Below are 26,611 nucleotides of genomic sequence, written 5' to 3' on the forward strand. Positions count from 1 at the left end.
GCTTAAAGCCCAGGAAAATCTTGCTTAGCTAAAACAGGTTACCTGGTAAAAGTTCATAGCATTTACACTGCTGCCACTGGTTCTCAACTCATGTTGTGTGTAGCAAAGAAAATTGCTTGGCATTAACAGCTTTATGAAATAGGGCTCTGAACATGACGCTACTGTTTTTAGATTTGAGAGGAGAGTGACCTTACCTTATCGCTGTCCACAGTGGCCGTGGTGTTTGTCGTCGACACAGAATTCAGGGAATCTCGGTCACCTCTTGGGTGCAGCAAGAGGTCGTCAAGGAAACTGTCTTCTAAATTCTCACCCCTGAAGTATAATATGTATGGCAAGAGGAGAAAAAAAGATGAGCAAAAACAGACTGATTGACCTCTTTCTTAATGCTGCAGTGATTTTGTTACAGTAACCTCTTAACATAAATTTTCACTGAATTTTTACTTCGCTATTTTCACAAAGCTTTTCACTGACATATGTATAAATCCATATTAAGAGTTTCATTTTAAACATTTTTATAAACTAAGATTGAATACAAACACAATCTTCCTTTAACGGTTCTGGGTTAATTACTGACAGAAATAGGCCATCCATTAAGTATTTCACAAGACTTTAATGACCCAAATCATTTCCTCTCTTTCACTGAAAAACTAATCCAATTACTTAAGCTTCTTATCTGTCATGGATATCTGACAGATCATAAAACCTTCAATTCACCCCCTCTTTTGTCCTTCTTTTGTTCCAAATATCAATCAATATTTCTTTCATTTGTTCCAACTATTCTTCTTTTTCTCTCTTATTTCCCACAGCCCTCAATGACATCCATCCTCAACTGTTGACTCTTACCGTGATTTCTGAATCATATTCCTCGCTGACGATGTATTCTTTTTGGCAACAAATTTGGGAGCTGCTAGTTTTGTTGAATCCATAAGAGCTGCAACAAACGTAGAAACACCATAAAACAAGTTCAGGCAAAGTACATTTTGTGATATTCACCAATGATAACACTTTAGAATTCCTGAAATGTTATCAGCTCAAAGTTCTTTACAAGGTCATTTTCCTCCTCTCTCCTCATAAATAAAACGCACTGCCACACACAACACTAGATGACACGTCAAATTTTCTCTTCATTTGCGATGCAATTTTGGAGAAGGAAGCGGGACAGAATTAATTAAAATTGTGCACAATGTTGCAGAAGAAGAAGAAGACAAAACATTTACTTTGACAAAAGCCAATCTCCTTGGAGAAAAAGTGTTTGAAGTTATATTTTGTACTCCTTTAGAAAAGGTAGGATTTCTTGCCTCGCAAATCTTGATTATGAAAGAAAAATAATAAAATTGCAGACAGAAGTTAATTTGTTCCGTCCCTCAGAGCAGAACATCAGACTGTAGTCTTTGTTCATGCAAACGATTGGTTTCCATGGTTTTTACTACCTGTTTGGCCAAGGCCATCAACGGCAATAAATTTATTCAAACAGTGACCTTTGACCTTGAATGCAAGATTTCCTCAGACCTTTATTAATTTTTAGGATACAATAAAATGGTTTGTGATGTGAGTCAAAATGCATATTCTGTGAGACGCAAAACCTTCAAGATTTCATTAAAAGCCTGCACAATTTTTGTTCAAAGGTACTTCTCTCTATTATTAAACTAGCTGATCTGAATGTATCAACAAACAATGGTGTCTTACCTGCCCTTAAATGCACTTGTCTTTCCGTAACGATGTCTCGCATTTTTCGGATCCATTCTTGCTTGGCTTCTAAACTAGAGGCCTATATAGAGTAAGAAGGAAACAAGTAGAAAGACATTCCGTTAGCTGAAGTATCTGGTTGTGTCTTTTCATCTGTCAACAAAATCTTGTTTTTCAAGGACATTGTGTCTTTAAACAAAGACATCGCCTCACCATAAAATCTTGCCATACAATCTTTGGCTGGCAACTGTTCTCTACTAAGCAGGTTTTTTTTGCTATAAGCAACTCTGCGACATTGGGATAGATGTTGCTCCAGAGCTCAAAATAAACACATATCAAAGACCAGAAAAGATCATGAAGAGGCAAAACAAAACTTCCACACTCACATATCTGTCTAATTATAACCCATTCGTTACATAAATTTGAGTAAAACCAGTTCCAAAATTATTTCTCTGGGTATTTCAAAATAATCAACTTCCATATTAGGCTTCCCTATTTCCCCCCAAAGTAAATTTAAATCTATCATCAATTTGATAAATTTCTCCCACCACCACCCCCGTCATTCCCAGAAAATGTTTCCAGCCGAGAGAAAGAAAGATAAAATGGAGTAGAGGACGACTTGATTTAAAACATGTCACATTAAGCTTTCCGTGACAAGAGCGTCTAGCCACAATGGAGAGGAGCAAGTCGGCCATGACTTCCAATTCAATAAGTAGATCTTTCTTGTAATCTTTTCCTCACACACATACAATCTTCACACAGCTTCGTCTTCATCATATTTTTTCATCTTCTGCGAATTTCATTTCCCCTTGAGTACGTGAGTCAAGAGAGATTTCTTTTTTCAATTCTTTCTGTTTTGGAGGTTTTTTTTTGGCTGCGCCGTCTCTCTTGGAAATATGACCTCAGCCGGCGGCCAGGCTGAGGTATCCTTTTTTATTTAAGAAAAAAGACAGAAAGAAAAGAATAATGATGACATAATGACTGAAAATGTATTATGTATTATCGTAGACGTCTTATATAATCTTGCATGTTACTTCCACTTGTATATGTGACAAATCAGGCATGGCAAGTTGCTTCAAAAAAATTGTCGCATCGATAAACCGAAAGAGATTAGTGTCCACAAAAATGAATGTTTCAATGAAGACTGCTCTTGTATGTACTGCTGGTAAAAAAACAAAACAAAAAAAAATCTCGAAAAAAAAACCCACAAATTATCCAGAGAAATATTTTCATTTGAAATGCTCCTTTTAAACATAACAGGAAGTGTGGTTTATTAACCCAGCTGTGATCAATTTGTAAGTCATGTAGAAATTAAATGCTGCTTTTTAATGTTAATGTCAATGGTCATAAATACATCTTAGATGACCAGTGGAATCTTAGGTATTTATAAATATCCCCCCCCCCCCCCTTTCCTCAATCGGTGCCTATCTAGCAGCGAATGCACGTAATCGTCTAGTCTTTCTCAATATGTTGTGTAATATGATATTTACAGACTGACATTTATTGATCTTTTCCAGTTTATTTGCAATAGGACAGTTCAGCTTTCAGAGTCTGGTTTAAAGGGCAGCTTTTGTGGCACTGCTAAGCATAACTTCAAAGAGCTGCTTGCAGGACAACGAAATCTCTTACCATTTTATTATTTTTTGGCGGTGAAAACATCTAAGTTTAGGATAGGACCTGGGAAGCGATAGTATAGGGATCAATTTAAACTGGCCCTTACTCCGGAGGCCAAATGTTCAAATCTCATTCTTGTCAATTTGTATTTCTTCATACCCAAAATTAAATTAAATCCGGGTGTGGCCTTTGTTTCATAAAGCTGCAAAGTCAATCATTTACTAAGCACATCACATATTGCTCAGACAAAACAAATTTTTAGCCACAATGCTATAATGTACATAACTGTTGATTGGTTTCAAGAAAATATTTGCAGAGCAAATAATTTTATTTTTAAGCATCTTATTTTTCCTGCTTCACAACTTTAGGCACATGTAAAAGTTGGTTTCAAATTAAAGCAATTAATACATGTGCGTTTAAGCATTTAGCGTGAAGTAATTTGAAGAGGAGTATGTTGAAATTATATTTAGGGGGAGGAGGAAAACGTTTTTTAAATGGCAATATAAAATTGTCATTCACTGAAATAAACTAATGTGTAAATGATCATAGTGTGTGTAAATTCTCCTGCATATGAAACACTCAGGCTGATATTATGTATGAGACTTCACTCTAGTGGAGCCCATTAACCTCTACAAGCTGGCCTTCCCTTAGCTCAAGGAAACCCTTCTTTGCATAAATGCTCAAGGGTTGCTCAGAACAAGCAGACCCTAGCACAGGGTAGCTTCTACCTCACTAAATTCACTCAAAGTTTCTCCTGAAGGTAGTGTCCGTCCCAGAGATAAAAATACCCTTGCCATGGGAACTGGTCTCATTATAAGAAAATAAAATGCAGGTGGATCAGGGAATGCTATGAATGTAGAGTCACATGTGTTTTGTTTTCATCATAAGCAAACTTTATTCAATCTTGCTTCAGGTGAGGCAACTATTTAGTGATAAATCGGCAGGTGCGTTTTGTTACACACATAAATCTGACAACATTTTAAAACTTATGTGGGATACTTTTTTTCTTTTTTTTTTGGATAGGGAATTAAGTCATTTTTGGGTATCTACATGTAGTGGGCTCTGAATTCAATTTAACTAACACTTGTTTTAACAGTTACTAAAATCATTACATAAAAATGTAGACCGATGAAAGCCTACTATTAAACATTCATGGCAACTAAAAAGTAACCAGATAAAGCAATGGTGTTTTGAAATTCTTTCCCACTTTGCTATTTTTGTCTAATGGTTATTTCTAGCATTTAAAAAATTAAACTAAATGTTTTGGTGGCTTTTTTGTCCGTTTGGTTTAAGTTTCCTTAAACGTTAGCCTTGACACACATTATGTTAGAATGACTGCCTTTCTATAGCCCTTCACAATTGTATTCCACCAACATTGGGCTGTTGGATTTAAGCTTAAGGTCTAATTTTCCACACTTGAATTGTGAATATTCAGCCTTGAATCAATATGTTTGATGAAGTGAGTTTGTAAACATAAACAATGAGCTCTGCTTTGACTTAAAGAGAAGTTACTTTTTTTAATTAATTTTTCCTTTCAAGTATAATTAGTTCCCATCATTATGCCAAAAAATGACGCCAGACGACAAGGAAACCCCAGGAAGATCTCTGATACAAAACCACTCTCCTTAAATCATTCAGTCCAGAAATACAGACTCCTGATGACAAACTAACAAACTGATGTCTGTCTTTTTGTCTTTGAAATCTGAAATAATTGTGGCAAAATGTAATTATTTTTGTTTTAATTTTGCATCAACGAATTAGCTTACTTTAAAGAGAAATAATCCATGATGTTTTTACTTTTTTACCAATAATACAAATAAAACAAACATCAAATTGTGCTGAAATGCTAAGTCAATCACACTTGTATAATAATTAAGTTGCTGCAGATGTTTCAGAAACACTTCAACCGGGAAACTGCTGCAGTCATTATCCTTTTCTAAGTTTGAATATCTTCCACAAAATTCCTTCAGTCTAGTCATAAATTCCATTTCAGATTTCAAATCTTCAATCTTCACATATTATCTTGAGATTTCTCTAAAAACCTCCCAGCATCCATCCATCGTTTCCCCCCCCCCTACTCTTAGGGCCTTCAACCATTTTTCAACCGTTGCAATCTTTTGGGCAACTTGAAGACAACCACCACCGCTACATTCAAAATGAACACTTCAGTTTCACAAGAGTCATTCAGACGCAAATCCAGGAATTTTACTAGTGAGGAGTATATTAAAAATATGCAGAAAAAGTAATTGGACGGGCGTGATGGTTATGGGTTTGACAGAATTAATTTCTACATGTTCAATTATATTAGCCTTTCAGAGCGCGGCAGCACTATAACAATGGGCAACAATGGGTAAATTGCAATGAGTGTTCCGACAATGAAATGGTAACAATCTCTCTGATGTATTCAGTTATTCACCAACCAATAAGGCTTCATTTTAACATTTACCATCATTTTTTGAGAATGCGACTAAGGTATTAACTAGATTAGAGCTATGTGTTGGCACAAGTTTTAAATTTTACAAAAGGGAAAAAGATGAAATGGAATTAAATCATTGATAGCTGGGGCAAGGTTTTTACACACCTTCTTGATCTGCACGTGGCATACTGTTAACTCTTTCAGTGCCAAGGCCATACATGTAAGATCTGTTTCACGCATTCCCAAAATGCCATTATCAAAAAGTGTCATCAATTGTACATGTAAGTTTTGGCTTTATCCTTAAAAAATACTTTGGACTTTTGAATGTACAAATGCACCACAAATCAGCAAGATAAAGTTTGTTTTGCGAGAAATTTTTCAAAAAATAAACAGAAGTATAAAAAATAAAAATAAAAACCTGGGCATTTTAGGTTCAAAACGCAAAAATTTAATAAAAAAAGTGAACTACTTTGTTACAACAGATGAAATAATTGCTTTAAAACTGAAATGTGACTGTCTTTTTTCCCCATCTTGTTTTTGGGATATTGCCTGGAAACTGTTTGGTTGTCTGTAAATTGCCTCAAGTGACACTATCCTTTGAACGACCCTTTAGATGCCGTATCGTGAAATCTAAGTAAAGTATTTATGACGGCAACTGCTCTTTAAATCCTTAATAAGCTCTGGACAAACTGGGTCAGGTTCCACCCAGGCTAAGTAAGTCTTCCAAATGACAAGTTTACTGCACAATAATTGAATCTACTGTAATTGAAGCCCAAATCAAATAGTCTGGCGTGTGGCTGAAATCAAGCGCTATAAATGGGCTGTATGGACCTCAAGTCCTTTCAATGGGACTAGGTGGCATGATTACGTATACTCGATTAAAGGGAATTACATAAATGCCTTGGGTTTTGTTGTTGTTGTTGTTGTTGTTGTTGGGTTTTTTTTTTGTGTTTTCTTTAAGATGACAGAACCATGATTTAGGACTTTGAAGTTGTTTGTTTAAATTGTCGCCTTTTTCAAGAATAACAGTTATGCATTATTTTTCCCAGCAAAAAATATTTTCAAACTTGTCTTGAAAGCCTAACTTGCTTACAAGGATTAAGCAGTTTGGCTTTCAGTACCAGCATGTACCTTATCTTGATTCAAAGAGAGTAACAAAACGAAATGCATTTCCAGTGTGAGATACTTTACATGTTATAGCTTTTCAGTACACATCTGTTTCCCCCACACATCCGCTTGAATGAGTCAATATGCTAATGGCTAAATTAGAGCACTGTAATGTGCCAACTAGAGCAAGCGTGATCTTTCCTAAAGTGTGTTCTGCCTAGTGGCAATGGAAAAGATGGCATAGAATTTACAAACGGACTCTTTCATGGAAGACAAAATAACTATTGGAAAAATGTTAATTTTGTAGACATTGATGTTAAGGGAACTCGGACAAAGAAAACTAGACGCGGTGCTAAGTAAACATGAATTGCCTGGTTTGCATATTGGTCACATGAATCTGTAACATACTGGTAGAGAATTAACAATGCAATATTTATAAATTTCTACAACTGTTAGATGCCAGATGTCATGCTAATTGGACTGAATGCAACATGAATGGGAGATTTCAATGTAGCTTCACATCTCTGCAAAAATTTTACCTGCAACTGGAAGTAAAATTTTTAATTTTTCCTTCTTGTTTTTGTGTGCCCAAAATTATGTCAACATTTCATTTGCTCATGACCATTGTTTACATGATTCATATGTAGGCATCTACATCTACCCTGGATCTCAACAAAATCCACTTCTGAATGTAAGAGCTAAGGTGAAGACTAGGTATGATAGTGGCTCTTATAAGTAGGAATGCCTACCATTTTGTTCACAGAACTCAGGAAAGTACTGAGTATACAATGCTAAAACTCAATAGTGAATTGGTAAAACCAAAATGAAAATGAATTCTTTATTGAGTACAAAGGCTGACCTACATGAACATTAGCTATACGTGGTTGCACATACAAGCAGAACCTTCATGTTCAATCGACATCAAGTCACCCAGGAATACCAAGCTGTTCCTGCATACTCCTCTTGCCGCCAAGCAATAGTTGATACAAGGAGAAGAGTCGCCAACCTTGTAACTCATTAACAACACATTTAATAACCCCCTCGTCTGTTCAGGAAAACATATTATGATTGAGAAGTGATCTGTCCGTCTCATGAACATCGTTATCCTTTTGGCTGCTTAGTCTCATCAGGGATTAAGAAGTCACTAGAGACCGTAGCGGACAAGAGAAGCTTGTGCTAAAATGCCCAAAGCAGCCATAAACAGCAGCATGATTCGACCTACTTCCACTCAACCAAAAAGCTCATATTAAAGGTGTACTGAATTGACATTTCACTAGTTCCAATGTTAACATTTCTATCTACATATCTAAAACAAAACCAAATGTTTGCTTTGAATCATTTATCTACATATTTACCCCCAAAAGTTGAGGCAAAGACCCCTATATGAAGACAAATCTGTGTGTATGATGTGGATTATATAGAAGTGAATGAGTTGTACAGGTTTAAACACATCCACTGTATATTAAAGCCACACCTTACTAGAATAAAATGTGAGCGCAGAAAATCATGTGCCTACATCATCAAATAATTTCTGCACACTCTTTATGTTCCACATTGGGAGATGTAAAAATGTGTAAAGTTTGTAATTGCAAGCAAAAGAGGAAATTTGTCCAGAAAACAGTTTATTCAGTAACAAAAAAAAGGTGGGAAAAGGAGAGAAAATCTTCTGGTCAGCTGAGATGCTGCATGCCTGTGTGTAGTTCATGTACTAAATAGAGTTCAATCATACAACTTAAGCAAAGTTTTGTTACAGTGTTTGTAGAAGTAGTTAGGGTCAATGAATCAAATATTTACTGACCTTAAGTACGATTCTGTTATCTGATGATGGTGTCCTTCCTGTCCATAGTGCAAACTTGCAGCTATCCCCTTCAATATGCTCCGTAATACCAAGATCAGATGTCTAGACAAAGAAACATTCAAACATTTAAATGGTTAAGTTCAGTGCAAATTTACTTTGTCATTTACAAGGGATTTTTTTAAAGATGGTTTAAACTTCTAAACTCTATATTATTTGATGCATTTTATTTGTGTTAAATTTGCATTGGGACAAAGACTATTGTGTGTTTTACAATGTGTGTTAACATTGTATACTCAGTACTTTCCCCAAGTCCTGTGAACAAATAATTCATGCTTACTACTCGGATGGGATTTACAGCATTTTAAATTAATTCATTTCCCATTCCCCTACCTAGAAAACAAGAATACTCCTTGCTAACCTCCCCATTCCATTCCCTCTTCTGCCGTTTGTCTGCCATCATTGACCCCGCCCTAAACATCCTTACCCATTGCTAAGTCCTTCATTCCATTTAATTCCCTTTCTCCTTGATGCCCTACCCATCCCATCGATCCCAGCCCTACATCAGCGACTTACATCCAGTTTGCTCTTGAAGATATACTTGGTCTTGCCCGTGCTGTCTTTAGCCTCCTTGCTGAAGACCAGAAACAGCTCAAACAAAAAGATGTGTCTCTCCCTTCCTTTCCTGAAGATCTGCTTGGGATCCCAAACCTGGAAGGAATCCTGAAGGATGACTTCTCCATTGGCATCAAGGTGTCCCTATGAAAAAGAAGAAAACAAGTCTAAGTAAAGCCATGTTGAAATTACATCATAAACACTAGGGACAAAATTTGCAATAAAAACTTACGTATCTCGATTTTTCAAATTAAAAACGATTTATCTTGAAAGGAAAAAGGCTGTGCAAAAATGTCTTAGAAATATTTGCTTACAGGGATGTTTAAAATAGACATGACAGACAGCTAGTCATACTCACATCCATGCCATCCAGCATACTCAAATGCATGGCATCATTGGCTCTCTTCGGCACCATTAACATAACCTCCAGGGCTTCTCGTATCTCACCCTTCCCTTCTTCACAACAGGCCAACAAATCCTAAAACAAATGGAGTTCAAGGTTAGAATCCAGAAAAAAAGTTGTTGATTTCGTTTATTTATTACATCTTCAACAGGACAATTACTGCAGACGCCAGAATGAATAGGAAACAAGAGGAGAGGTTCAGTTTTAGATAAAGGAGGAACACCTTCATGGGGGAAACTCATGCAATCAGGTAGGGATTGAAAACCCAATCTACATGCAAGGTTTTGGTCTGTGGTTGGATTCCAACCAGGGTCCACACAGGAAAGAAACCACTGAGCTAACCTGATCCCCTAATTTTACAATTTGACCCCCAAAATGACAAACCATGGGTAGATAACTAGTGAATCTAGGTATTTTGTGAAATTGACCATCAAGTCACATTTGGTTGCATTTTCCTTGCAGCCTTTTCTAACTTACCTTGAGAAGCAGTTGATATTTAGTAATTCTCTGCACAGGTTTGATAATGTAAGCCTGGATGGACAGCCCTAGACCATGCTTCTTTTGAATCTCCTGGAATGATCACAAACAATACACACATCAATGTTACTGCACTGGGCCCAATTAGAATAGAGCTTCCTAAGCAAATACTGGCTAAGCAAAACAAAATTAGGCTTAATACAATAAAGGTATCTGCAAAATAACATGTCACATGTACAATTTATGACTGTATCCTGCTTTCACTTTTGCTAAGCAGAAAATAGATATGCAATATTTACTACTTAAGCAGCTCCATGAAATTTAGCCTTGAATGTATCAGCTCCAAATTGTGTTTTTCTTTTCTCGTCATAGATATTTGTTATTGGTACATTTGCCTAATTCTTATTCTTAAATAATTTGGTTGGGGTTGAACAACAACCAAACACAAACAACATGAATAAACAATTATAAACCAAACCAAAGACACCCTAAAACATCATGAACAGAGTGATCAGTTTGAACAATTACTCACTTCAAAGAAGGAGCCTGCTTGGTCCATAAGCAGGGCATTTGAGTCAGGTTTGTTCCTGCAGTACGTCACATACATCTGAAACTTATCCGCCTGAACAAAAGTAGAAAGAATGCATGATGAATGTTAGATATTGTCAAAAAGCATTTTTCACTTCTGGTTGTGAAGCAAAGAACTCTCTGAAAAGCGAAATTAATCACTACTAGTATACACATTATCTAATACACTTTCCATTGCCCTTCAACTTCTTAAACATTAAACTTGAGGCTTCATTTCTGGCACTCACCCACGTCACAAAACAATGGCCAACATCTTCTGGCATGGACTCATACTTCTCCAACTCCTTCAGGAAGATACTAAAAAAAATAAAACAGACAAAACATTCATTGAGGATAAATTATTCCTGTATAAAGTAGAAAAGCAACTTTTAAACAAAAGAGGATTTATCTGCGTCCGACACAAATCTTCGGTTTTATTTGGGGTTTTCTGGCACAAAATTTCAAGAAAAAAAGGAGAGAAAATAAGCTGATTCATTGAGAATTTGCATCCCTGACTTTCTAACAAAGACTTTTGATTTTGCTGATAGAGGGCGCTATCTCTAGTTTTTCTGTTCTCAGCAAAAGTTAGCATTTAGAAGCTCAATGATATTGGGTCTTACTCTTTATGGAAGTTGTAGATCTCTTCAATGTTGCCAAACAGTATGTGCTCTTTACCAACGATGCCTGCAGGTACCTCAACAACTGACGCCATCATCTCACAAAGATAATTCTGTTCAAAAGACAACATTATATCATCAGTCTCATAGTATAATTCTAGGAAAAAAATACTGTGAAGTTGAGGTTAAAGATAATGTAGAGATAGTGTAGCCATAATTGGAAACAAGAAACAAAACAAAAAGGGCTAACTGTTTGACAAACATTGTCGCAAGCATGGCATTAACAAAAATATGGATCAATCAAGTCTGTTTATTTGTCATTTACGTCAACTGTTTCCAGGAGACAGCCAAAGCACATAAGAACATGGAACAAGTCTTAGATACAATACTACTAAACGAAACACAAATACTCAATGAAACACAACTACTCAAAAAAATACAACATCTCATCCAAACACGACTACTCAACCTAATATGACTACTCAACCTAATATGACTACTCAACCTAATATGACTACTCAACCTAATATGACTACTCACATCAATACAGCAGTGAAGATCCCTGACATATGCCTTCTCTGTCTGAAGCAGCTCCTGCATGATGAAGTCTCGTTTCCTAGCTGACTTTCTCTTATCTTCATTCATCTCCTTAGCAGCATCTCGTAGTTTCAGCTCCAAGCTCGTATCTGACATTCGATGGTCGATCGAGAGGTCCTTGGCATCATCCTGAAATGAAATCATTTGTGGTTTTTGAATCAAACATCATATAATTACAGTAATTATATATGTACAGAATACATAATTAAATATGTACAGAATACATAATTATATATGTACAGAATACAAGGAATTCATACTGTGCTATGTTCAGAGCATTTTGAGTCAAGTTGCTACACCACGAGCTCTTTTCAGAGTCAAATTGTTTAATTATAATTAAGCATTTCCTCGACATGCAAAGTTTCAAATCCTACATATTCCTCAGGTTGTGTACTTATTCCATTCATCAATTTGATTGAGGGTACAAATACAAGCAAGATAATTATACACATTCTGGTTTCAATGTGCGTAGAAGAGGTTCATCAAGACTATTGGCACTCATCAGGGCCGCTTCAGAGGGCAATGGCGTTATTCACAAAGGTTTACAGTGAAATATCCATCGCCACATGGCAGCCAGAACACTTAGTCTAACTAACGTGACGAGCGATCAACGGACTTGGTCAACTGACCTATGGTCATTGATGGCATATTAAAACTAGCATTTGAACAAGACCAATAGACTCCCAAGCCTTGAACTTCACTCTTGAAGGGGCACAGCAATTTTCCTCTGCTAAGGGGCACTCCTATGGTGGAAAATGTAAGTCTGTATTGGAACCTTGCAGCTGGCACAACAACAAAATCACAGGGCACCATGGCAATTGCTGTGGGTAATGTGGGTTATTTTGAGGCCTGCACACCTGAATTGGATGACCTATCAACCCCCACCCTCATTCCAACAACGGACAGTAAACTAACCTCATGACTAAGACCAAGCCTGCCCTCTAGCTGCGCACGATACTTGTCCATCCTCAGTGAGAAGTCCCGATACCGGTTGTCGACGGCCGAGACCCATGATTTGATGCTGGAGGCGTGAAGGTGGCCCTTCTCTACCAGACTGTTGGCAAGCTGTAAAAGCAGTTTCACTTTTTCTCTCGTCTCCTAAGAAATGCAAGAAATAGAATCAAAAGTTGTTGAAACGTCCACTGACCGTTTTGTGCTTAGGTCAAACAGTTATCAATACAACCATAAATGGGGTCAATTCTTAGGATTGACAACAACAACTTTAGGGTTAACAAGTTCATTTAGTTTTTTGGTTTTTTTATGAATCTCTGACAACTTAAATATCCAAAGAACCCTATTTCAAAACAAAGGTAGTTGCCTAACTTTTCAAAAGGAGCATAAATAACGCACAAACACAAAAAATCCAGCATTATGTTTCCTACCTTGGCAGTTCCTTTGAATTCATTGTGTTCTTTGAGTAATGCTTGAGTCTCTTCAGGGTTTTCTCCTACATTGGTGTGAGTTGATAAATAAAACTCTCCTGTATCGTGGATCCATTCTAAAGCCTAGAAAATGAAAACAGAAAATAAGTACGTATTAGGTCTGAAAACAATCCGTTCCTCTGTTATGCGAAATCTCTCTCTAATAGACACAGGCATTTGCTCCTCAAGTTATACCCCTTTTGAATAACTGGTACCGCCTCCACAGCCTATCTTTCAATTTATGCTGCTTTCCAGTATGGTGGTATCACAAACTACAGAGCTGCCAACATTTGCATCTTGTAATCAGGGAGTTTTTGTACATAGACCAAGGAGATATTTAGAGTAACATTGAACATAACAGGCAAAAGTTTCCATAATCAGCGAGATTTTTCAATTGTGTCCATCAAAACATGAAAGATATATTTATTTCTCAGGGACTTTTCTGAAGAATTGGGGAGAGTTGGTAGCTCTGATGAAGCCTTCAAATGAAAATGTAAACAAGTCAACATAAATTTGACAACAAATATTCAAACCTAAATAAAGCTTGCCAAATGTGGAGAGGGGGTGATAAGGGAGCTCTTACCTGTCTTGCACTGCGTTCAAACAAGACATACTGAAGACACTGGTCCAGTCGTTTCTTTTTCTGTGTCCAACTTTCAAGGACTTTGTCCTCTTGCGTGAGTAGCTCTTCAAGAATTCCTGAAGGGAGAAACAAAAAACTCATTCATTTCACAAACGAGTAGGAAACAAATTGCACTTTTTGATAAGCATTATAAATTTTTGATAAAACTTCTAAAACTCGATGTCACACACAACATTGGGGGGGGGGGGGGGGGGGTGTAAATAACCAGCACTCCTCTCCACTACAGAGGGGGCTATTGCGAGTTCTTGTTCTGGTGTTTTTTTCTTCTTTTTAATGGGTTCAGTAGATAGATATTCTTGTGATGATTACCATTGTAACAGCATTCTGAGCAAAGGTTTCATAAATACAGTTGAAAAGTTATCTTATAGGTTTACAGTACAATGTTTTGTAGTGAGATAGATTTGTAAAATTGTCCCTTTTCAAGATCTTGAATCCTTAAAAGCGACGGATAATATTATAACACTTACTTTTGACATAAGTCTCTGGTCCCCTCAAGACCCCAGCAGCGGGCTGGACGGCCGGCTGCCCACCATTGCACTTTTTCAGGTATTTAAGAAAGCTCTCAGCGTTCCGTCTCGCCATGGTACAAGCCTTCAGGAAGCTCTCCTTCTGGTCCTGGTGCTTCTGGATCAGTTTCAACATCACTGTCTCGGATACCGGTGTAGACTGGTCTCCACCACCGCTGCACCAGTCCTCATCCCGGGTGTAGTCCCTCTGGAGGTCTTCCAAAACAGACTGAACCTAAAGTCAATCATTCAGTTCAAAATTTTTTAGAATACCCAGGCAGAAGAGACCAAACAAGATCAAGATTGAAAGAAAGAAAAGGATTAGAAGAAAATCAAACTAACTATGACGAAGCCCACTCATTCTACCTGAAAAATTTAGAACATCAACAAGCAACAAATTGCTTTCTAAGTTTTTCCATAAAAACAAAAACTATTGTCTCACCTGCTCAGATGTCTTATAGAAACTTGCAGCATACTGGAAGAGTTTCCTCCTGTCTTCTGAGCGAAGCACAAGGCGTGACCATCGCACCTCCACACTAGTTGCGATACTTTGAATCCTTTCACTGTCATAGTGACGGGCCTCCAACAACTTATAGGCATTGTCATGGAGTCGTATTGCACTTTGTTGAGTTTTCTAGAGGAACAGCAAAAAGAAATTAAAAAATTAACCAGATTTCTTGAAATTTTTTAAAGCAAACAACATCTAACCTTATAGCACACATTAAAAACAATTAACAACCTCACCAAAAAGAACATTTGCTTTGCAAACCACAAATGAACTTAACAATCTGGGTCATGTGGCAAGCCCTACAGCAACTAAATACTTGTCCATTGGGGTCTACTGTAGAGGACAAACTGTACTGTGAATTACCCTTAAAAATTTACTCTAGGAGTTTGATTTTGGGATACTATATCTGCTGAATATCTAACAGCCTCACTTTCATTTTGTGCAACTCTTTGGAAAGATAATCAATTTCGGCAAATCCTTCACTGTGAAACTCATTTTCATACAATCTTTTGTGGAAAACCAATCTTGATTTGAAACCTTGAAGACATCTGTACCCACCTCTATGGCATTTTCAAACTGTTGATGATCCTTCTGTAGTCTCTCAGCTTCCTCAAAGCTGTTAGGGACAGACGTCACCATCAAGAGCATCTTTTCGGCACTTTTGATCCAGCTTTCAACCTGTTCAAATAAAAACATTGTCAGATATAAAAACAGAAACTCCATCTTTTATAGCAAATACATTTGTTGTTCAAAAATCACCATTGTTGAAGATCCATTTCTTTTCATTTATTCTTGGTGTAAACCCAAGGACTCTCAGTAAAGTAAACTTAATCACTATACTAGCCAAGGATCCAATGGAGAGAAGACAAGGAAGGAAGTTTCGGTCTTAGATGTGGGAAGAAAACCCCAGAGACTTAATCCAGGGAAACCCCGGCAGTCAGGCAGGGACTGACAACTCAATGCACATAGTGCCCCCAGTTGGATTCGAACCAGGGTCTCAGAGGTGGAAGGTGAGCAAAGATTCCATTATGGCAACCTGTGCACCCTTGGCTTATCACCACAGAGAGAGAGTTAAGGTCATTACTTTCAAAGATGAAACAACCTATCATGGGATGAGAGACAAATTAAACGGTCCTGATTGGGATTTGAACCCAAGACCCCAGACATTCAACTGGGAGGCACAGCGGTTTACTCCTAAGATTTTTCCTAAGATGAGACAAGTGCATAATTACCTGTTCAGCATCAATCTCAAACTGTCTTAGGTTCCTACACTGCTCCAGCTTTGCTCTCCGCACCTCAGCAATGTCCTCCAACTCTAAGTATCCATCCTTGATGTCATCAAGAAGAACTTGTACCCTGGTCTGAGCAGTAAACTGACCCCTAGCCATTAGCTCAATACCTGTTGAGTCTAGAAGCTGTAATAGGTCTCGACCCTGTCACATGAAAGTCAAAATGGTGGACTGTTAAACACAGAAAGGGGTATTTTAACATGATTTTCCAAACGGTTAGACTTTAAACTTCTAACAGTTGAAACATCCAAGTGTTAGAAGCAAATGGTTTACTTTGACTGCCCCTTTTTAAAACAAGTTTGTGAAAGTATATTCGTTGTTCATGGTAAGCTAGATGTTCTAGTGCTTGCAGCTATCAGTAACTTACTTTGGGAATTGCTGGGATAAACTAATGAGTTTATCGATAAAGAATAGGTCTGTCATGAAACCATGTGAAATCTCTCTTTGAGACAAATTCCCTACTAACTTGTGGAACACACTTGACGTATAAGCACAGAATTCCCTACTTCTGTAAGCGCCAAATCTTTGCTGACGATATTTAAGCAGAGCCATAAAAATGGGCTCTGACTGACTCACTTTCTGTATGAGTTGGACTGTTCTCTCTTGCATCCCATCAAAGAAGTCTAGGTGTTCTTTTAGCATCAAGTCTGCCGTATCGATGTCAAAGTTGAAGTCAGCACCATGCATCTCAGCTGTGTACCTTGGAAGCTGGGTAGACAACTAAGTTGACAAAAAAGATTGACAAAAAAATGATTTACAAAAAAAATGTTTTAAGGCTTCGAGAAAGGCTGTGTTAGGGTTGATTTATCATGCCATTAAATGTTTATTTATTTTTTTCAAAAATTATTAAGGTTAGATTGTGAAGAAGATTTGAGCAACTCAAACTTCTAACTTGATAAACATCGGAACCCTTATTTGCAAATTGAAGCCCAAAATGTTGCAACAAAATTTCAATGTGAGGACTTTTACATAATGTAATTATTCTCGGGTCATACAATAACCGACACCAGCTGTCATTACAAATTGCTTACAACTTTTGATTTTAGCAGCAACTCGGGTACCCATCTTTAGATGATGTTTGACCAAGTAGTAGTCTACAATTTTAATTTTGAAAATAGTTCCTATTTTTTACTCATATGATAAGGATGATACAACTAGGCACGATTTCACAAAGAGTTAAGATTTATTATAAACTGCGAATAAGTCTCAAATGCAAAGCACAGTAAGATGTCACAATACAAATCACTATAGTGATATTTGCGACTCATCTTACGATAATCTTAATGCTTTGTGAAATCCAACCCAGTTGTATGGGCAAATGTTTTAAAATATTTCTCCTTCTTGTTTCTTCTCTGACGAAGATAATACAACTGAACTTACTTCTAATGCATCCCTCTCAAACTGTCTGAGTTGAAGACACAGCTCTAGTTTCATCCGGCGTCCAGCCCATAGATTGTCCAGCTTGGATCGCCCATCCTCTAGATTATTCAGGAGACCCTCTATATGGCTACATGCCCCGTTATACGTCACCTTGCCGGTATCCATGGCAATTTGCCTGAAGTGGTAAGAGAAGTTAGGATTATTAGTGTAACAGTGTTGCTTTATCAGGTAAAATTATCAAATTAAGATATCAAATTGAAAATGGTCATTGATGGCATTAAACACTTCCTTGGAAATAATATATCTTTGAAAACCCTGTGATATTAAGAACTTGGTAACCCAATAATCAATCAATGCATTATCCACTGGTTTGATTGTAATGTACATAACTTGAAATGTCAGCTGAAAAATGCATGAGAAGAGAGTGTTCATTCCATCCCTATACATGGTTTTAGTATAGTTACGTGTTTTGGTAGCAGTGGGCCAGTTTTGAGTGAAGTGGGCCGACTGACCATATTTCCATATAAAATCTTTTGTATGTTTGTAAACTTTGGAATGGTCCCTGATTACATGTATATGGCAGTTATAAGTTGGGCATCTGACTGGCAAACTAAAACAAATATATTGACAAAATGGGGAGATCACCATTATATGTTAATCCAGAGGTCAAGGGTTTAAGTCCCACCAGTCATAATTTCTTTGTTCAATCCAAACTTGAATAAAAAATTAATCCAGTCATTTTCTCTTGTGGTTTACATAAACACAAACAAGTAATTAAAAATGATCTTTCCTCTGCCCCAAATACTCTTGATAGTAGAGGGAATTCAAAACTCTCTCAAGCTAGCGCTCAGTGCAAAATAGTCTGATTGGCTACATATTTGCCACATATTGTTAATTAATAAATACCTTGGACGGTTTCAAGTCTCTGATTGGTCAAAACCCGGTCACCTGTGGGAGTGTTAACGGTGGTATAAAGACCGGCTTTGGAAAATAGCGAACAAGTGGCCACTAAATCAGCATACATTGTGTAAACCTTGCGCGTTGCACTGTATTGCACGCTTATTTTTATCCCTGTTAGTTTCATTGCAACTTCGCGCACTTACGCGTACTAAAAATGTATCAATTTTGAGTGCGCGCGTGTAACATGTGCACGCGTATAAACTGACGCCGAGCTCATGTGAGCGTTTTAATGCACAAGGAACAGCTATCGTCCAATCATTTGCCTCCTTTGACCCCAGTGAAGGCGCGGAACAGATCATTATTTAAAAGAGTCACTGGTCTCAAAGATCAGTAATGTGATTGACGCACGAAAGAGATGGCAACCATCAAAAGCTCAAATATGGCCCCTGAACATGTCTGGAAGTACCGCCCAGAGAAAAGTCACACAATTTGGACAATTTTAGCCGTTTAATTCGCTAAAAAAGCTATTTATTAATGGGAATAACAGTGTTCGTACCCAGTTTTCACTGCGTAGTAATGACCTTTGTTGGTGGCTGGCGCTGTTAACGGACCGAGCCGGAGGCTCGGTCCGGTAACAGCGCCAGCCACCAACCCGGTCATTACCACGCAGTGAAGACCGGGTACTCGCACTGTTATTCCCTAATTATTACACGATGCTTTAAATGAATAGGTCTCATACTTCAAGCTCTACAGTACCTTACAGGATAATACTAAATGCTAAAGCGCATTGAGTGTCACCGAGTGACAGATATGAGCACCATATAATCAGCCACTATTAAACTAACCTAAGGTGATCCACAAGGTTTTGGCCCTCGCTGATTGTATTAACAGAGGCGTCTATTGTAATGTCCCTCTGGTGTTCAAACTTGGCCAGGTCCTCCTCGGCACCGTCGACCTCGTCTGACGTCTCCTCACTGCTGAGACTTTCTTGGAGCTCCTTGTACCACGCTGTTAACTGCAGATGGAAATTCATCAGGGAAAAATGGGGGGGGGGGACACAGGAATTCATTAGGAATGTAAAGATAAGTCATTGAGATGATAATTGAAGATGAAAATCAACATGAAAAAAAACAGGAGAACACAGAAAGCTAACTAAATCTTTTGATAACAAAAAATTACTTCATACATCTCAAGCCGTAGTTTTGTTCAACCGCCTCTGGCAACTGTCCGGAGCTCCAGCGTCCATTTTCCTTCATCAGACCGGCACCATGTTTAAATCCCACAACATAAAGAGGATCACTTACAGCGACGGGATTCCAGACAATGAGGAACACAATGACTATCATTGCTTGGGGGACTGGAATAAATCTGGTTCTTCTTTATCTTCTTCTCCCGGCCTTTTGTTTGGCTTTTTGTTCATGAGCGGCAAAATAAGACACTGGCTTTGTGTCTCAAGGACATGGTGAAAGGTACCAGGCTAACATGGGTTTGTGTTTGTACCTGGCTTGACTTGTTGAAGGATTCAGGTAATGTGGGTACAAAGGAGGGGGTCTGGCAAAGACTGGAAGGACAATGAAAGGGGCCTGATGGGGTTGGGTTTAATTAAGCTACAACCAATTGGTAATCCATTATCAAGCATTCTAAATCCAAGCACCAGTGTTAGGAGATTTATTCTACTTTGAAGTATGATTTAATTGTAACACCTCTCTCAATACAAGCTCTGGGTGACTCCAAGGATTGGAACAAGATTATTTCAGAGTTTTCTGAGAAGCAAGATCCTTTCTCAAGGAGATTAACAGAGAAACTTATTCAGTGAACAGGACTTGCTATTTTCTTTCTTGCAAGATTTCTTTTAGTTTGTTATTTTGTAAAGATGCCACTTTGTTGATTCAGACTGCTAACAGACCGTTGTTTGTGCTTTGAAATTTGTTCTTTTGTGGGGGAAACACTGCCTGACAACTTTGGGCCTGACCAGTTTTTAGATAAAAAAATGTTTGTTTATAACAATTTGATTTATTTACCTTTTAAATTTTGCTTTTAAAGTTATTTCAGTTTTTAAATGTTGTTTATTTTCATTTTATCTCTTTATTTCATTTCTTGGAACTACTGACCTCTTTGGCATGTGTGTGGAAGGAGACGGACATATCAAGCAGCTGTTTGCGACATTCTGTCCGTGTGATGAAGTCACGGACCTTCTCTTCCAAGACCCTGGCTACTTGGTAGATGTCCTCCGGGTTACACTCTCCAGTCTGGGCAAGCTGGTCTGCATTAGCGAGGAGGCGGTCGGCATTTGTGAAGGTATTCTGTGAAGGAAGGAAACACAAATAATTAATGATTTGGTGTTCGTCAGGTTCAAGGAATGTTCATCACTGCTTTATCTTCTATTTGAATCAAAGCTGGAAAATTTGTCTGTATATTTGTCGACCCGTTTGTCTTTTAGGAAGAAACATGCTGCATCATGTTCAGAAATGTCAAGAACAATAACTCCACGGCAGTAGACAAGTCTCCCGAATACTGGAAATTTTACTCTGGGCAGTAGAATATGTAGAAAGACAAGTTCTCGAATGGACATAATCTAAACAGAAAAGCAGATGTACACCTGGTGTGTCCCCAAACCAAATATACATTGATACCTCACCATGCAAGGCCTCAAATCCTATAAACAATCATGACTATTTTTCAATCCTTTGACAGAACTGAAGACTTGGGAAAAACTTACAATAAATTTGATCTTTTCATCCAGGAAGGGTTTGATTTGACAAAGTAAAAAAAGACCTTTTAGCAAAATTGCTAGAAGAAATGGTTTACAGGAAGTAATCCCTGTGTATTTAATGGATGTCCTGACTCTGCACTTCACTCCAAAGGGTCACAATTGAGCAGTTTCATCTATCATGCAGACCTTCATCTCTTTCAAGAAATTTCCAAAAGCCCACCCAGAGTTTTGTAAACAGCAAATTTTCAATTAACTCTGATACATCACTGGCCTGCATTGTCATTGACCCTGTACCTTCCTTTTCATGGAATATTTCAATCGGGTAATAAATTAATAAATTGAATGATTGGTTTGATTGTCACTACCTCCAACCCCCCCCCCCCCCCACTAGGGCAGAAATTGCTAAACTCTGTAACTGAAGGCAATAAATCAATCCCGTTAGATTGTCCATATTTTTGTTTTGTAAGGAGAGGATCAAGCAGTCTGATTTCCAATCTCAAAAGGTACTTGGTTTAATGAAACAAACTCATCTGTGGTGCTGTAAGGGGAAGCACCCTTAAAGGTACGGGTCATTGATTGTCAAGCAATGCTGATTTATAGGCAAAATTATCAAGAAAGATGCAATAAAGTCACATGAGAAAGTATCAGCTGAATAGAGTATCAAATTTGAAAAACATGACAATTTTACTAGCTGCTTGCTTCTGCTAAGCAAAAAATCCCTGTGCTCAGTAAATAGTTGTGCTTATATCTCATAAGACATTCAGTTATTATATCGCATGATGAAGGGTTGTTAAATTCTTTCAGCAAAGTGCCCTTTCAGAATACATATAGCTCCTTACACTTGTTAATTACCAATTACTTTCAATACAAGTTTCATAACCATTCAACAACAAAGTGAAGATGTGTGACCTTTCCGCTAACAGTACATTCTCGTTTAACCGGGCCACGTTATCGTGACCCACATCGTTTCACTCCACGACATCATCCAACCTTAACGTGGACAGTCGGCATTCCATTCCAACTCATTTCAAAAATACACTGACCAGGTCGTGGCGGCACCGGCCGGCCAGAAAAAATGTCCTCCACTGAGATTAAAATCGTATCCCTGTCACAAGAAGAGAGAAAACTCACTGCGGTGTGTTCGGAGTCTAGCAATGGCTTCATCCTGCCTGCTGAGCGATGAGAAATTAGCCTCTCCCGTTGTGAATGACATTCAAGGACAAGTTGTTCTCAATGGTGGAAAAAGAGTTCACTGATAAATAAAACCCCTTTTCTAATTTGATTAACGTCTGTACTTGGTAGTGCTAATGCTTTAATCTTCCCCTAGAGTAACACACAATTTGAACAACAAATTTCTTACATCTCTCACTAATACTCTTAATATTGTTTGGAGATTATTATGACCCTTAGTTGGATAAATCCAATCCAATTTCCACTTTACAGGATTCTTGAACGTCTGAAAGTTGGGTCAAACAAAATAAAAACACTCCAACAAAACAAACAAACAGTCACATATTATGAAGAATTGTTCCAACCAAATGCACAAACAACTTTGACTGCTATGATTTGTATTTTACTCAACATCAATTAATGTACAGCTAGGTGCACTTTCTCCAAAGTCCTGTACGAACAAAAATCGACAGTCATTTACTCAAGTGGGATTTGAACCCACAACCATTTTAATTCAGATGTCATACAACTACACCACTGAGCTTGTCTGGTAGTTTTGACTACATTTCCATTCCTTTAACGTTGACAACAAAATCACAGAAGTTGAAATGATTTCAAGAAATCTGAAGCACTTTTTAACAAAACATTGCGAACAATGTCGAACAATTGATCACCAACTACCTTTCACCGCCAATAAAAGCAAATAAAGCAAACGCAGGAATTCCGGCCGACTTTATAAATATAGCTCCAAGGTAAATATTTCAGCTCTAAATTGGGACGACTATTTGAAAGAAGTAAGCCGCTGATTACAGGCTTAGAAGGAACATTCACAAGCATGCAGTAACTATTATAAGCTTACCCTGTTTCTTTAGAGCGCAGAGAGGGGCTGCAAGGCATTATCTGATATCCTAACAACTTCACACATTACCTTATTGACTGTTTTCATATGGCATCACTACAGATTCTTCAGTAAATAACATCCAACGGCGGTTCTCAAAACTCAAAACAACTTTTTCTTTCACACACATCCTCTGAACGTTGACAGCACAATCCGAGAGGGGAAAAAATACCTGGGAATCAATTGCAGGTTTTATTTTCTGCCCTCCTGAAACTTTGATAGCGTGTCGTCCTGATATTTGGTTGCATTTGATGCCAGCAGGAATGTTAAGGAAGGGGGTTGGATAATGGTTTCCGTGTGAGAATGATCGCTATCGACTCTTAATTCCAAATAGCCCACAGATGATCAGCATGAAGATCCGAGTGCGATAAAATAAATACGACAGATCTTAGTGTTTACTCGCTGGCGTTTTTTTTTTTTTTTACTAGTGTTTTACAGAAGTCTTTGAAGTTGTTTATTCAGTTTAAGGTAAGTATTCCCATTAACGAAGCCTCAAACAAAGTCCTTTTATCAAAACTGTTCAACTGCCTTTCCACAACCTTAAATACTTGGAAAAGTTGGGGGTGTAGTTAAGAGTATTAATAGATAACCTTTATATCAAAATGGTTTTAGGGTATTCAGTTTTTCTTCTTCTTTCCCCCCCCCCCTTCCATAACTAAAAGCTACGTCACTTAGCCCCTACAATCACAAAGTCACTAGGTGCAGATACTGTGTCCTTTGCAGAAACAGGTACAAAGTGATACTATACACAATACTACTTCCGAATGGTTCAACATCAAGCTCTGCCACAGAAGTAACTTCAGCTGAGCACTTCTATCTGCTAAGCATCTTTAAGAAACTATGTCCCTAACCAAAAGTTGCTAATGCGACTGGTTTGGCACTGAGTTCAGGCAAAGAAATAAGTTATATAACTCTACATTACACCAAGCATGATCACATTAAATTGTGTTGTCCCCCTCCCCTCAAACAAAAACAACTAACCAAAATGCAGCATGATGTGCACAATATTACTTGTGACTGATTAAATGTCACGTTCTTCGACAGACAGAAATTTGATATTTTTTTTTTCAGCAGAGCATCTCTTTGAAATGGTTCCCCAACCACAAGTGCAGTCTCTCCAGCTCTTGGTGCCAAGTTGATCAATCCCTGCTGGGATCCGTGTCTGACATATTACAACATGAAGATTCCTTGGATGGTCTCTGAGAGTAATGGCCTCTATGCTTCATGGGGGTACTCTCTCATCTTCAAACCATCTTTTCTTTCTTACAAGAAATCTTATCCTTCATCCATGAAATGGTTTCCCATCAACTGACAAAGTGCAGTGACTCACTCAAACTTTGGGCTGGATATTTTGTGTCAAGGCCCCGAAATCTTCTTTAGATATGTTAACCAGCAACTTTTGATGAATAAACTCTATGTTTAGTTATGATTTGGATTTTGCCAAAAAATAAATCTTTATAAATATTTGGTTGTGCATCTATTTAAATGGTTGACACTTTAATTGTTGAAAGTGAAATGCATTAAAAATACAGGGTTCCAATTTCAGCAGAAATATATAAAAGTATACGTAGAAAATTCTCTTTGAAAATCTTATCCAGTTCAAGATTCCCTGTTTGCTCCAAAAACTAACCTCTCAAAAACTTCCAGGGTCCAGTTTCATGGCTTCGCTTGCTGTGAATTCTGTGCTTACATCCCATAGATTATATGTGCTTTAGGAGGATCAGTAAGCGCAGAATTCTGCATTAAGCAGAGCCATGAAATTCGACCCAGGTGTGTTTTGTACTAAAGTTATCTTGAATTTTAAAAACATGATCAGATAATAGTTTGCAAAGAACTATCTCGGGTCATCACAACCCTATACCATCGAGGCAGCTCCACGGTCGAATCTACACCATAAAATATCTGTGACAGGGAAATAGAGCTGCGACACACAGCTTGCTGTGCTCTACACAAGCACTAAAAATAGACCACCTTCGATATGAAATTGGGACACATGGGATTTTGTGTATTCTGTTTGATACTTGTAAAATGCATTGTTATTGATCACGTTTTACTTCAAAAGGAAGCTGGTCAAACAACTTGGGACAACAAAAACAAACCGAGTTTAAGTCTTTATAATGACTGATGACATATAGGATTTGAGGCATTGCATGGTGAGGTATCAATGTATATTTGGTTTGCGGTAACACCATGTGTGTATCTACTTGCCAGGTATACTTTTGTTCTTTAAAAAACTGTCTTGCTATATTCTACTACCTATAGTTAAAAAGCAGGACAGTTCTTTTCAGAACTGAGAAGTCTCCCGAACCCCCAAACCTCTGCTCCGCCGTAGTAGAATATAGCAAGACTGATGACATGTTTGCATGCTCAGACCTATTGACAAACAATAGGGAACTCCATTTGATGAGTTTTCTGAATTATTTTTAGTGTCTTTGATGAAGACATCTTTTTATTTCATTCACCTAGATGGTAACCAAATCTGAGGCTAGACAGATACACTGTAAGTACTGTTTCCTTTCTGCGAATAAGCGAGAAAAAGTACCAGTGAATACAGAGAACTTGCTAAACACATCACACTAAAAGTCATACTGAAAGAACCTGGAAAGTGCGGAGCTAGTTCGAACTTTGTGTCTTTTGTGCAGACTTGGCATACTGATACATGGTATAGCAAACCACACTAGCATTTTTGGCCGATCTAAATAACCAAGTATCTGTATGGTAAATGTTTCCATAAACGCGTGAGGCAAGTGCGTAACTGCAAGGCATAAACAATGACCTTGCTCATCCATGAAGAGGTCTCATAACTGAGTCCCATAAATAATTACTCACTCAGTAATCAGTATTCTGTGGGTTTTATTTCTACAGTTAAAGTCAACTGACCAAGGAAATGGTATCATAAGGAAAATTTATCAAATCAATTAACAAACGGAAAACATGATTGCCAAATTTATATACATGACCACCCTACAGAATTGACAAGTACTTTAGGGACTGAAAATGTCAAGGAAATGTTCATACGCCAACTCCTACTGTAACTGTTTGCCAACTATGAATGCCAAGGCCAGCCTCATCAAATGCAGGAATGAATTATATTGTGAGGGATTTAAAACCACCCATAAATTTGAAGGTGTATGGGAAAAAATCCACATTACAGTGTGATGTTTTTGAAGTTTGCAATCCTACTGCATGAACTATTTTACTTAAAGTCACGGTGTGGCTAAAATTTACTGTTTTTATTCTTTAATCACCTATTTAGATAAATATCACAACAGGTCTAAAAATTTACACT

The 26,611-nt window shown here is 37.7% G+C and overlaps 1 protein-coding gene across 6 annotated transcripts in view; it reads right to left on the minus strand.

The window, feature by feature from the left end:
• LOC139939962 (kalirin-like) overlaps positions 1-26,611 on the minus strand; it is a 192,827-nt gene that overhangs the window by 106,000 nt on the left and 60,216 nt on the right. For all 6 annotated transcript variants that reach the window (XM_071936132.1, XM_071936130.1, XM_071936131.1 and 3 more), the window contains 22 exons: positions 20,653-20,844; positions 19,387-19,556; positions 17,642-17,816; positions 16,838-16,981; positions 16,205-16,405; positions 15,531-15,650; positions 14,907-15,098; positions 14,426-14,699; positions 13,899-14,014; positions 13,277-13,399; positions 12,810-12,992; positions 11,838-12,023; positions 11,301-11,410; positions 10,929-10,998; positions 10,646-10,735; positions 10,114-10,206; positions 9,592-9,711; positions 9,195-9,377; positions 8,622-8,723; positions 1,687-1,768; positions 844-931; positions 195-312 (listed from right to left, as the gene is read on the minus strand). In XM_071936132.1, the coding sequence (XP_071792233.1) occupies positions 195-312; positions 844-931; positions 1,687-1,768; positions 8,622-8,723; positions 9,195-9,377; positions 9,592-9,711; positions 10,114-10,206; positions 10,646-10,735; positions 10,929-10,998; positions 11,301-11,410; positions 11,838-12,023; positions 12,810-12,992; positions 13,277-13,399; positions 13,899-14,014; positions 14,426-14,699; positions 14,907-15,098; positions 15,531-15,650; positions 16,205-16,405; positions 16,838-16,981; positions 17,642-17,816; positions 19,387-19,556; positions 20,653-20,844 (3,132 nt within the window). The remainder of the gene's footprint in view (positions 1-194; positions 313-843; positions 932-1,686; positions 1,769-8,621; positions 8,724-9,194; positions 9,378-9,591; positions 9,712-10,113; positions 10,207-10,645; positions 10,736-10,928; positions 10,999-11,300; positions 11,411-11,837; positions 12,024-12,809; positions 12,993-13,276; positions 13,400-13,898; positions 14,015-14,425; positions 14,700-14,906; positions 15,099-15,530; positions 15,651-16,204; positions 16,406-16,837; positions 16,982-17,641; positions 17,817-19,386; positions 19,557-20,652; positions 20,845-26,611) is intronic.

Source organism: Asterias amurensis, chromosome 7 (genome assembly GCF_032118995.1).
Source record: "Asterias amurensis chromosome 7, ASM3211899v1".
Lineage (NCBI taxonomy): Eukaryota > Metazoa > Echinodermata > Asteroidea > Forcipulatida > Asteriidae > Asterias > Asterias amurensis.